At 40.1% G+C, this 12,680-nt stretch overlaps 1 protein-coding gene across 1 annotated transcript in view; it reads left to right on the top strand.

Annotated features, from left to right (window-relative positions):
- The window catches only part of VPS41 (VPS41 subunit of HOPS complex), a 148,607-nt gene that overhangs the window by 21,773 nt on the left and 114,154 nt on the right, over positions 1-12,680 (top strand). The window contains exons 3-4 of the mRNA XM_084796674.1: positions 4,139-4,243; positions 11,856-11,933. Of these exons, the coding sequence (XP_084652800.1) occupies positions 4,139-4,243; positions 11,856-11,933 (183 nt within the window). The remainder of the gene's footprint in view (positions 1-4,138; positions 4,244-11,855; positions 11,934-12,680) is intronic.

Below are 12,680 nucleotides of genomic sequence, written 5' to 3'. Positions count from 1 at the left end.
CTGTCACCTGCTTGGAGGTCTTTAACCAGGGCTGAGTCCTCATGAGCTGTCCTCTCTTCATGCGGGAATGATACCTAGTGTGATCCTTTGCAGGCAACCTTTTGCTGAGAGTGCACGGGTGCAGCATCCATGCTGTGTCCAGATGACAGGAATGTGCAGACGGTCTCCTAGTCTTGTGGGTCTTATCATTTCTGTACGATTTCCTGAGATATTCCCAGAGCCTTGGGGGTAGCCTTATGTGGCCACTCAACAGTTGCTTATTCTCTGCACTTCTGACTAGTTGTGTTTTTCTATAATCATCTCTGTCTGGTACAAAGAGAAGCTGCTTTGATGTGGGTGGGTCTGAGCTGCACTTCTCTGTGGATATCAAGCCTGTAATATTGAGCGGGTCTTATATGCTGTCACATTAGCTGTTGGCTTCCTCTGAATTATTAGTGGCATTAGTTGTACTGGTGGGCATGTCTTGCTGGCCCAGTCATTATTGTAGTTTACAAGAATTCTAGCTGAGTAGAATTGTTGATAACTTCTCTCCTCAGGCACGTTCTGATACAATGAGAGTTATCCACTTGGAAGGGGACTTTCTAAGTTAGTACCAGCCTGATTTCTTCAAGTCCTGTGACCAAAGTGTATGGTGTCTTTAGCACTTGTTTTACTATTAAGTTCTGGGAGGCAAGCAAGAACAGTGACAATTAGTCTGTATTGTTTTAGGGATTTCTTAGATGTCCCTGACCAACAACCGCAAGAAGGGTAACCTTTCTCTGGTACAGGGCTTTTGGTTAATTGTCCTTGGCTTCTGATGGGGGAGCATTGTCTATCTGTGTAGAATGGGTTTAACTATAAATATGGATAAAATTTGCATATATATATACACATATATACATACATGTGTGTGTTTAAGAAAACTCATAAAATAGGTTCTCTATGGGTTCTTAAAACATCCTTAGTGTTATTTAGTCCTTGTCCTCACCCATGTGTCTTTTATAGCACCTGTGTTCTGTTCCCCTCTGGAGCACTCTTCCCCTCCAGTGGGCCCATTCTATTTTCCTAGTGTCTATGATTTCTCCAGGTTATATGTACTTAAACCTAAAGATTCAGAGCTACGATCTACATGTGGGTCTGGGTCACCTCAATGAATGCAATATTTTTCAGTTGTATTCATTAGCAGATGAAAGATAATGTATTTTATTCATCAATTCTAGTTATTAGTTGATGAATTCTGTTCATTTCTGTTCATTTGTTGATGGGCATTTAGGCTGCCTCTCCTACCTAGCTATTACGAATAGAGCAGCAGCAAACATGGATGAGCAAGTAATCTCTATAGTAGGGTACGAGTGCTTTTGGTGTATGCCCAGGTGCTCTGTCGCTGGAGTCATGTAGTAGATATATTTGTAACTTTTTGAAGAACCTTCCCACACTCTCCATAGTGGCTGCTTCAGTTTTCACTCCCACAAAATAAAAAGGATTTCCTTTTCCCCATATCCATACCCCATTTTCATGTCTTTTGTTTTCTTTATCTTAGCCATTGTGACTGGGATAAGATGAAATCTCAAAGTCGTTTTCCTCTGTACTTCCCTGATGGCTATAGATGTTGAACACTTGAGTCTGACAGTGCCAGCTTTGGCTGACACCTTCACTGTAACTCCCTGGTAGATGTAGAAAGGGCTACTCAGCTAAGCCCCCACTGAAGTGCTTTCTGCAATCATTAGGTAAAACAACATGTGTTTATTGTTTTAAATCAGAGTCTTTGAACTCAGGTTGCTGTACAGCAATAGATGACTAATACCTGTGCTAAATGAGCACATTTGGAGACATTGCCACTTGTGGTCATTCATAGGCATAGCAATTGCAGAGGCTTCTGTTGTGTTGTATCGACTCATTTCATGGGACAGTGGGTAATAGGTTGACTTATATACATTGACATATAGCATTTGGAAATGAATTAGTATTTTTAGCTTTATCTCTATCCTCTTTATTTCTATATCTTGAGGAAATGAGTAAAAACTTAATGATATTTTTAACTAAAAAAAATCTATGTAATGGGAAAATTACATCTAACTTTTGGTAGGTTTTACTAAGTTTGAATGAAGTGAAATAGTTGATATTGAATTTCTCTCACACTGCTTGATAGATCCCATGCTTTCTTTTTGCTTACAAATTAGCCTTTCTACATGAACTTTCTGTTCTTGGCTCGAAAGAGAGAGACTGGAGCCTTGCTTCCTGTGTCTTCTCTGTCTTTGACTCTTCAGCAGGAAAACACTTATCACTGCCATTTTTCTCTTGCTGAGTCTTCTCTTTACATGTGCTCCTCAGACAGTTCCTTTGTATTTCTTGAGTCGGAGAGAAGATGTCCTAATGGTCCCAGTGATAGCTTTCAGTGCTGCTCCTGCCAAGGTCTCCTTATTCTTGTAGGACAGTTAACCGTGTGGTGGTGAGGCCAGGACCTTAAGAGCTCTTGATGCTGTCATGTGTTCCAGGACACACCCATGTTTCCTCCTATATTGCCCCTCCACTTGGCCTCTCTGGACTGCCCTTTGGTGGCATATATGGGATATGAATATAAACTCTCCATCTCATGAATCTTATCTTCAATATTGCCAAAGTTTTTAAATTTAAGCCACCTGTTGGCTTATTCATAAAAAAATTACATTTGTCACTTGTACTTCCATCTGAGAAATTTTTATTTGATTCTTTTCTAGATTACAGTTGTTGGAAGAAGTATTCTTTTCATCAAGTTGTTCTTATGAGTTTATTTTTTATTTGTCTTTTTAAAAATATGATCACACTTAATATACTTTTCTACTAATTATAATATACAGCTTACTTGTTTTATTTTAATAAATTAATTTTTGAGATAGGATCTCAGTGTAGCCCTGCTAGCCTCAAATTTGGTGTGATCCTTTTGCCTTAGGTGTCCCAGTTCTAGTACTAAACCCTAAACCAAACCTAAGTCCTTAGATTTATTTTTGTACTCCTCTGTTCCTAACTTTGGGCTATTTGGTCCTATAGGCATAGTATTGAACCCTAAATATTATAAATGAAAATCACACACACTTGCATAGTTTTCTTTCTACTTAGTAGAAGTTTGTGCGTTATGTACTTTGTTCTAATCAGGAATTAACCTTAACAATTCTTTGTTGATGTTTTGGTGTCCCCTGTGGACCAAACTTTGCAGCTATGGTATTCACCAGGACATATTTTGCTTATGGCTCCAGACTTCTTAATTATTCTCAGTTTACCAGAGAGATTGTTTTCTTATACATCTGTGGGGCTTCCTACTTAGTTTTTAGTTTTACATTCTATCCATCTTTAAAGAGTGAATGCTGTGGGGAAAAGCAGCCGTGTAACAGGTTTCCTTTTCTGCCCCTTTCTTGCATCATGACTTAGATCTTTCAGGTCTTCAAATTTGTCACTCCGTCTCCGTAGATACAAAGACAAGGTGCTGCTTTCTCTGCCTGCAGCAGTGGGCACTCTTTACTGCTAAGCTTGAATTTTTAGCCTAGCAAATTCTTCTTGGAAGACATTATTTGTAGAATGTATTACTTTTCTGCTCACTTTCTCACTGCTCTGCAGCTTTGGCCCCTGTAGGTCAGGTTGCCTCAGTTGCTCAGTGCAGGCCATGATGGATGGTGCCTCCCAGGCCTGTTCAGTTACTCTGTGTAGGAATTTTGGTATACTTTACGATACTTCACTGTTAACTAGAAGGTGACGGCCAGAAGATCATTTGTAAAAAGAAGTACCTGTAAGTAGATTAATTTTTTGAACTTTTATTTTAGCTAACTTTATACCATTGCAGTTCTTGGTTTGTCAACTTTGTTTTAAACTTTCAAGTGTACCATTGTAGCTCCTTTAAACCACACTAGTTTTATGGGTGTACTGTATCACACAGTAAGGTTGACTATATAGTTATTTAAAATACAATAGTAGGTTCAAATATCCATGTCTTCAAATATTGAATTTATTCCACTAGTGAAATTATATATGTAATTAGCAAAAAGAAACAGAAATATTAACCTATATGCATAATTGTAGCTTTTAACAATGAATGAAAGAGCTATCTCTTGTTCCACCTTAAGAACTGCATTTTAAATCATTCAGACAAAGCCACAGTGACTGCAGTGCTCCTCTGTTTTTCATGCAGGAAGAGAGTGAAGAGGAACCCAAGCTAAAGTATGAAAGGCTTTCCAATGGGGTGACAGAGATTCTTCAGAAGGATGCAGCAAGCTGTATGACGGTCCATGACAAGGTAATGCGCACTTTAAGGGGATTCCAAATGCCCAGTGTCTGCTTGCTTGCTATGGCAAGGGTCTCACTGACCTTTTGAGCCCACACTAGGTGTTGCACCACACCCTCAGTCTATTCCTGAACCCAAACTGTTTGTAGTGTAACAGTGGAGGCCATGGCTTCATCTGTTATTCTCGTCTTCCCTGTGAGCCTGGGAGCGGATCTCCAGCTCTGATGTAGCCGTGGTCTTTATGCCTCCCACTTAATGCCTTTTGCTTTAGATTATGTTCCCCGATAAACAGATCTCTAAATTCACTCAACGCTTTAATGATAATGTCTGTTCTTTTGTTTTTACCACAAACTCTGTCCCTCCAAAGGAGTCCCCTGCCTCCTTTGGCTGTCACGCCATGGTTGCTGAGCCCTAGCTAACTCTGCTATTCCTCAGTGATGACCTTGCAGTGCTTCAAACTCTTTTACTTCTGTTGACCTTCACTTCATGGCTGCCTTGGTCAACGTATCCTATTGCTGTGAAGAGGCACCATGGGGAAAGCATCCTTTATAAGAGAAAGCATTTAACTGGGGACTGGCTTATAATTTCAGAAGAATAGTCCATTATCATCATGCAAAGAGCATAGCAGCAAGCAGATGTGGTGCTGGAAAAGTAGCGTAGAGCTATATCCTGATCCCCACACAGAGAGATGGAGCCTTGTAGCTGGCATTTGCTACTTTGTGGGTTCTTTTTCTTTCACCCTTTTCCACCCTTTGAATTCCATAACACTAGATAGGAGAGAAAAAAGGATGGAAGGGAAAGGGTCTGACATTATGATTGGACTACTTCCCACTGGTTAGGAGTGTGGAGTTCCTTGGATTAAGTTTGATCTTTGCCATCAGGATTTATAATTCCTCCTCCTCCTCCTCTTCCTTTTCCTCCTCCTCTTCTTTCACCTCCTCCTCCACTTCCTCCTCTTCTTCTTCCTCCTCCTCTTCCTCCTCCTCCTCTCCCTTCTCTTCCTCTTGTTTCCTGTTTGTGCAGGACTGCTTAACAAACTGCGACCCAAAGCAGCCAACAGAATCCAAACACCAGCCATCCACCCGCCCATTGGGGCTCTATCTAGTATTTATATAGTCTCTGAAAAGTTCTTAGAGTTCCAAATGTCACACAACCACAGAAACCATCTGATGCTGGCAAAGCTATTCCTCTGAGAACATGAGGAAAATCATAGTCAATTGCTGTGTAGCAGCCCCATATTCCCACACCTGGGATTAAAATAGAAACATATTCTTATCTATTTCTGTGTTTTTTAAAGAGACCAAAATTACAAAATACTCACTACATGTGGAGCCTGGCCTGGCCTGGACTTTTGAAACCTCAAAGCCCACTTCCTACACTTTCTCTAACAAGGCCACACCCCCTAATCTTTCTAATCCTTTCAAATAGTGCTACTCTGGTGTCTAAACTCTCAGGCATTCTCATTCAAACCACCACAGTAGAGCCTCTCCCACTGTTATGGCCATGCTATAGAGGATTTCAGTAACCAGAAGTTGATGATCTTTGGCCAGCAGCACACTGTTGTCAGATTCCGTGCTCATTTTCACACAAACATCATTCATGAGTGTGGAGTCCTAGGCTCTATTCTTTTATTTTCCTTTAATTTTTTTGTCCTTTGAAATTGTTAGTTATCCTAAATCTGCTAGTCTCCCTCATCCATATTTTTATTCCTTTAGTCATACTTTCAGTTTTGAATCCATTGCTTAGTTAAAATAGTTGTGGGCTGTGGAGTCTCATGCACTCATGCTTGCTTTTCTACTAGATTGCCGTAACCTGTCTTTCTTCACTGCTTGTTGTCCCAGTCCACCTACTCAACTGTTGTCCTTTACTCTCATCTCTTTCCTCTGCCTCCCTTCCCCCATCTCCTTTCGCTTTCTCTTAGATTTCCAACAGTCGCCTTAAACTCATGCTTTTGCTGCCTTGGCCTCAGGAGTGTTTGTACTACAGGTGTGCACCATGACCCCATGCAGAGTCATTTCTTTAAGAAAGTTGAAACAATGATTAAAGGTTATCCTCAGTTTCAGAGTTCACGCCCACACTTACTCATAGGAGTTCAAGGGTGGTTTTGTCCACTTGTGTTCTTTTTCTCATAGATATACTTGCTAAACAATGTAACAACTGAAAATTAGCACTAGGTAGCCAGCAATCTACTTTGTATCTTTATAAATGACTTGCCTATTTAGACTGTTTCAGAGAAATGCTGTTCATAAATTATTTGATTTCTTTTGTCAGACTTCTTTTACTTGGTGAACTGTTTTGATGCTCTTCTGTGTCATAGAGTGGATCAACATTTTATTCTTTACTGATGAATATTTTGTTGTGTGGTCATATCATAATTTCTGTATCCATTTATTGACTGATGAAAGTTTTGCTGATTTTAAGTTGTTTCTCTTTTTGAGACTTTATCACAACTGCCCTTTTTTGACCTTTGGGGTCATTCCTGGTGTTCCCTTCTCTTTCTTTTGCTTTCCTCTTTACCCTCCTCCCCCCTTCCTTTACTTACAGCAAATACATATTGGGGTCATCTTCTTTTCCATGTAAACTTGCACCTGTTTGTGCTGTGTGAGCCCATTGGGTGGCATCCCTGTTTCCTCTGTGACCTAAGCCAAAAGTGACAGCTCATCTCTTTCCCCAAAGCCATCCCTCTTGTCCTGTGATTGTGTTTTTTCTACACTTGAGCACTGGCCTTCAGCTTCCTCCCTCCTGCACTTGGTACATGGGAGGCTGTTCTAGATTTCTTGTCTAAACCCTTCTGTCATTTGTTGCAGTGTACTGTGTTGTAAATACAGAACTTTCTAGACCCCTGTATAATTTTTCATCATCTAAATGAGGCCTGAGCTCTTCAGTGCAGCTTCTGAGGCACTCTAGGACATTGCCTGCTGTGTGTAACTGAGCTTCTGTCTCATTGCTTTTAGCTGTGGGTGTGGGGCTGTGGTACCAATGTTTTGTCCTATTCTGCTCGTGTGCTAGATTCTTCTCCTACTGAGCTTCTGTGTAGCCCACACTCATCATTTTCCATGAAACTGTTGCACACACTGTGAAACAGGGTGCATTCTTTCACATTTGTGCTCCACACTCCTCTTGCTAAGCCCCTTTCTTTGCCCGAGTGGCCTCCAGAGATTCCGATCTGATCGTGCGGTCTTGTCTGTTGAAACTTGCTGATTCCTGATGTCTTAATGATTTGGATCTCTCCACCCTGCTTTCCTCCTTTTCCACCTTTCATCCCTGTGTAATTATTCGGTGCTCCTTGTTAGTCAGCCTTCGCAGCCGCACCACCAGCCTTTTCTCTTGGGCATGAATTAGATGGATCTTTCATCTGTGTAAAGCTGCTTATAATTTCCTGTCTCTTGTTATGGAACTTCAGGCTGTTGAGCAAGTTGATTCTGCTCTGGCTTGTGTGGGCTTTCTGATTCTTCCTTCCAGGGTTATAACATCGACTCCTCTTATTTCTGTGAGTCTTAGAGGTACTGCCATTTTAATCATAGACTTTGAATTGCAATTGCTTATTTTTGTATCTGTTTTCCTCAGTATAGCAAAATCTTTATGTTGCCTTTGCTCATGTTCTAAGTACGGTATAGTTCTTTTTGTGTCTTTGTTGAATAATGATTTGGGTGAATGAAATGGGGCGCCATGTTTGTCTCGTAGTCAACACCTTACAGAGCCAATGAGTTATGCTAACTGGAAACATTGTTCATGCTGACATTTAGAACATAGTCGTCCAGTTGTGGTCTGTACTTCTTAGTAGGAGGATTCCAACTGAGTTGACAGCATTTCAAGTTTTATGTTTGCCTTGTTTCTGCAGTTCTAGGAACTGAATGCAGGCATTCCAGGCCCGTGCTCTGCATCCCAGCTGCTTCCTTGTCTCTGCATTTCAGTATTTATTTCTGTCCCTGACCGAACGTGGTGTCTGTTTCTAGTGAAGCCTTGTCAGTTTCAAGACCTAACTCTTTGTATGTTGGAGGCTGTCCAGTGGCAGTACTTTGAATATTGTAAAATGCTTTGAGGAAGGGCTGAACACACATACAGTGTGCATCCTTTTCTTGGTGATTCCACAGACCTGCTCACAAACCCATCTACTTCACCCACATAAATTTCAGTTGTGCACAGTGGAAGCACTGCACATAGTGGGTTAAAATGTCCACTCTCTGTAAAACAAGCCGTTTCATTAATTAAACATTAAAGAGAACACTGAAGCTATATTTATGGTTATGCACCCTAGATTTTACATATTTTCATGTAATTCAAAAAAACAAAAACAAAAAAAACAAACCAACAACAAAAAAACCCAAATCTAATACATAAGAAGCTCAAGGATTAAAAAATTAATAGTTTTTTTGAAAATTTCATAAGATGTTTTATTTATTTATTTATTTATTTATTTATTTATTTATTTATTATGTATACAGTGTTCTACCTGCATTTACACCTACAAGCCAGATCTCATTATAGATGGTGTGAGCCACCATGTGGTTCTTGGGATTAAACTCAGGACCTGTGGAAGAGTGGCTAGTGCTCTCAGCCTCTGAGCCATCTCTCCAGCCCTCAGATGTGTTTGAATTATATTCAGTTGTGCATGTGCATATCCCCAACTCTTCTCTTTCCATTCCCAGGTCTGCTTTCCTTCCCTATCCAACTTTGTGCCCACCCACCGCCTGCCCACCCTCCCTCACTCCCTCACTCCCTCCTTTCTTTCTTCCTTCCTTCCTTCCTTTTTCTTTCTTTCTTTCTTTCTCTCTGTCTTTCTGTCTTTCTGTCTTTCTGTCTTTCTGTCTTTCTTTCTTTCACCTGTGAAAGACCAAATGTGCTGCCCAGATATTCTTGGGTGTGCGGTCTTCCACTGGAGCATGGTCAGTGTACCAGGGGTACACTTAGTGAAAACTGACTCTCTCCCAGGAGCTAACAATTGCCAGCAGCCCATGGCTGGGAGTGGGGTTGTGTGCCAGTTCCAATAGCCATGATGGGTCTGGGCTGGCTTGGGCTTGCACAGACTTTGTTCATACTGTTGCAACTGCTCTGACTTCAGCTGTGCTCTGTCAGAAGACATCACTTCCTTAGAATTTTCCCCAACCTCTGGCTCATACACTCTTTCCTTCCCTATTTCTGCAGTGACTCCTGAGCCTTGGGAGAAGTAGTGTGGGCGGCATACACGTCCCATGTGGGGCCAAGCATGCTGCGCATTCTTATTGTCTGTGCCTTGGCCAGTTTTCATTGCATTCGTGTATGTATGTATGTATGTATGTATGTATGTATGTATGTATGTATGTTTATTTATTATGTCTGTGCATGTGTGTGTGACAGAGTGCATGTGCATGTATAGGCATGATTGAGCCATGGCGTGTGTATAGAGGTCAGAGGACAACTTGACGGAGCCGATTCTCTTCCTAAAGCACATAGATTCGAGGGGTTGAGCTCATCACCTGTCTCAGCAGCAAGCACTTTGACCCCCTGAGCTCAGAAGCTCCTGGGTTTTAATGGCTAGATGGAAACAAAACCTGAAGGATTTGTTCTTACATTCTGTCATAGTGGAGGCAATCTTGTAGTTTGCATTTTGGCTGGTTTTTAGGTTAGTCAAAAGCATTAGCAAAAGATTATATGAATTATCCATAATTTCAGTAATTAAATGTGATCAGCACATTAAACATTATTTGGAAGAACATCTAGTTGCTTAATTTGAGACAGTAACATTCATTTACTATTCTAAGGTAAGGTTAGGTGTTTTTCTAAGCAAAAGATAGCTTGCCCTACAAATAAATGAAAAAATTTCATAAATGGTCTAAATTTACTATATCTTTAGATTAAAAATACAAAATCAAAATTATATTTTACTCTCTATCCTAAATAGTCAAAACCAGCGTTTTTTCAAAAGAGAGAAAAGGAATTAATGTGAGTAAAATATCCTCTATTTAGCCTCTCAATTTTTTATAAAATAAAATGTAATTATTTTTTAAAATGGCCTTTACAATGATGCCACAGAGTGACACAATATTACTGCATTTTAAGGATCCAAACTCCCTTAGTTTCCTAACAAACTAAATGCAGAATTTATGAGGAGAATCGATACTGTGAGATACTTGGGGTGCAGTGAGCTTTTAAGACCCATTCTTTTACCGCAGAACACCATCAAATGGCATATCGCTTGCCTTCGGTTACCATTTTATGTGGCATCTCCTATTCAGATACTGTCAATATCACTCTGAAGATAAAATTACAACCATTTGGGTCCTCTAGTTCTGATTAGAATGTTCCTGTGCTTTGGGGAAAACATTCCTGCTTGCTTTAAATATTCAGACTAATTTCCCACCAGGATCACCTTCTTCTCCCTTTCTTTTGCAGTGCCTAAGCCTCCCGTTTGCAGCAGGCTTGCTGTCTGCCCTGGATGACTAATCGTCATGGCACCTGGTGCATTCAGGCAGGCCTGTGCAGCGGAATCGTCATCCCTAGTTATGTCTGCACACCTGATGTTTTATTAACCAGTATTGATTTTTTTACCCAGGGGACTTTTTTCTCCCTGAAAAAAGGCAACCTTGCAGGAGTGAAAGGCATTGCAGGGGATGAATTTCTAATGAGCCCCCTTTCCCCTTTTTGTAGCTCCTCTTTAATGTAGCTTCGTATTTTAAGTGCCTGAATTGAAATTTCATTTTTAGCAATTCTATTTTGATAAATCCCCTTAAATCTTGATTTTTGGTGAGGTTATTTTTTAAAGATTGTGCTGCTTGACTGAGATGCTTAGTAGTGCCTGTGAATTTGAGCATTTCATTACAGGCTGCAATGAAGCATGCTCGCGCGCAGTGAAATACAGAGGATTCTAGCCTGTTTGAGTAATGCTTAGAGAAATGAAAAGGAAGAGAAATCTCATGTCGTATTTCAGGTAGTCCTTAAGTTTCTTCTGGCTTGTTTAGGATCAGTTCAAAGGAATAAAGAAACAGTGGGATGTGTGAACTAGCCTGATGCCATAAAATGAATATGTAGCCTAGCAGTTACTTAGTGACAGCAGAGGATTATTTTTGCATTGGAATATAAACATTTATGCCCAGTGTTATGTGGTACCATTTATAGAGAAATCCTATAGCCGATGATACAAGTACATCTGAGGTTTTTCATCCCTCAATGTGGCATGGATGTTTCCATTCAGAAATAATACTTTATTGTTGCTAAGCATTGCCCCCACCCCCCATTGCACTGAAACGATGGCCCAGATTTCCACATTTGTCTTAAATTAGGGAGACTTTCTTAATCATTTCCTCTGACTTCGGGTTCAGCTGTAGCATGGTTGAGCTTTTACTGCTGCATTTTTAATTTACTGTCCCAGTCCATGAGGCATTGTGTACAGGACGCACACACACCATTAGCCGTCAGTAGATGAGGGTCCTCATGAGTCATCTTGACAGCCGGCTTGCACTATCCCTGTAAAATAGGCCTGGTTCTGTCATTTCCCCAAGCTGGAGCCACACCTTTTCTAAGGAAAGTGTGTCTTCCAAGATATGTGGACATTTATGCACTAAATGTTTTCACTTTGAAAGATTGTTATTAACTGTATGCTAATACACTGCATATTCATTAATTGACCTCTCTGCTTTTCTTACAGTTCTTGGCACTGGGTACCCATTATGGCAAGGTTTATTTACTTGATGTCCAGGGAAACATCACTCAGAAATTTGATGTAGTAAGTATGTGGTGTAAAATAATGTACGTGTTAACTGTCTTGCTAAAAATTTGTGATTTTTAATAGTCAGGTAGCATAAGAAGATATTGATTAAATGAGAGTGCTAAGAGTATAAGTCTAAAATTTATAGTGTATTCTATATTCTATATTCTATATTCTATATTCTATAGTGTATTTGAATATAAACTAGAGAAAGATCTCTGTAGATACAAGTATACCTATATTAACTTGACTAATGTGTGTGTGTGTGTGTATTTTATTTGTGTGAATTTATTTAATTGCAGTGTTTTAGTTCATTATAGCCACTCATTTGACTTTGAATGGAGCATTAAGATAAGATATATGTGTACTTAGGTTTAATTGGCAATGTGGAATGTTTAGATCTGTGGTTTTCATCCTTTCTGATGCTGCGGCCCTTTAATGCACTTCCTCATGCTGTGGTGACCCCGACCATAAAGTTGTTTTCTTTGCTCTTTCCTAACTGTAATATTGTTACTATTATGAGTCATAAGGAAAATATCTGATATTCAGGCTATCTGATATATAATCCCAATAGAGTCATGAGCCACAGATTGAGAACCTCTGCTCTAGATGAATTGTTATTAAGAAAAAAACATCCCACTTCTATTAGTGAATGGTGCTAATTTGCATGCTCTCAGAGTCTGTGGGATCTTGTGTGTGCACCCCTCTTTGCTGCCTAAGCTGTCTTCCCATCTCATTGAGTTGCCAGATTTGATTAGAGCATAA

This window comes from Acomys minous, assembly GCF_964271855.1.
Source record: "Acomys minous genome assembly, chromosome: 9".
Classification (NCBI taxonomy): Eukaryota; Metazoa; Chordata; class Mammalia; order Rodentia; family Muridae; genus Acomys; species Acomys minous.
Note: the sequence above shows the minus strand (reverse complement) of the source record. Positions and strands in the feature narration are given on the sequence as shown.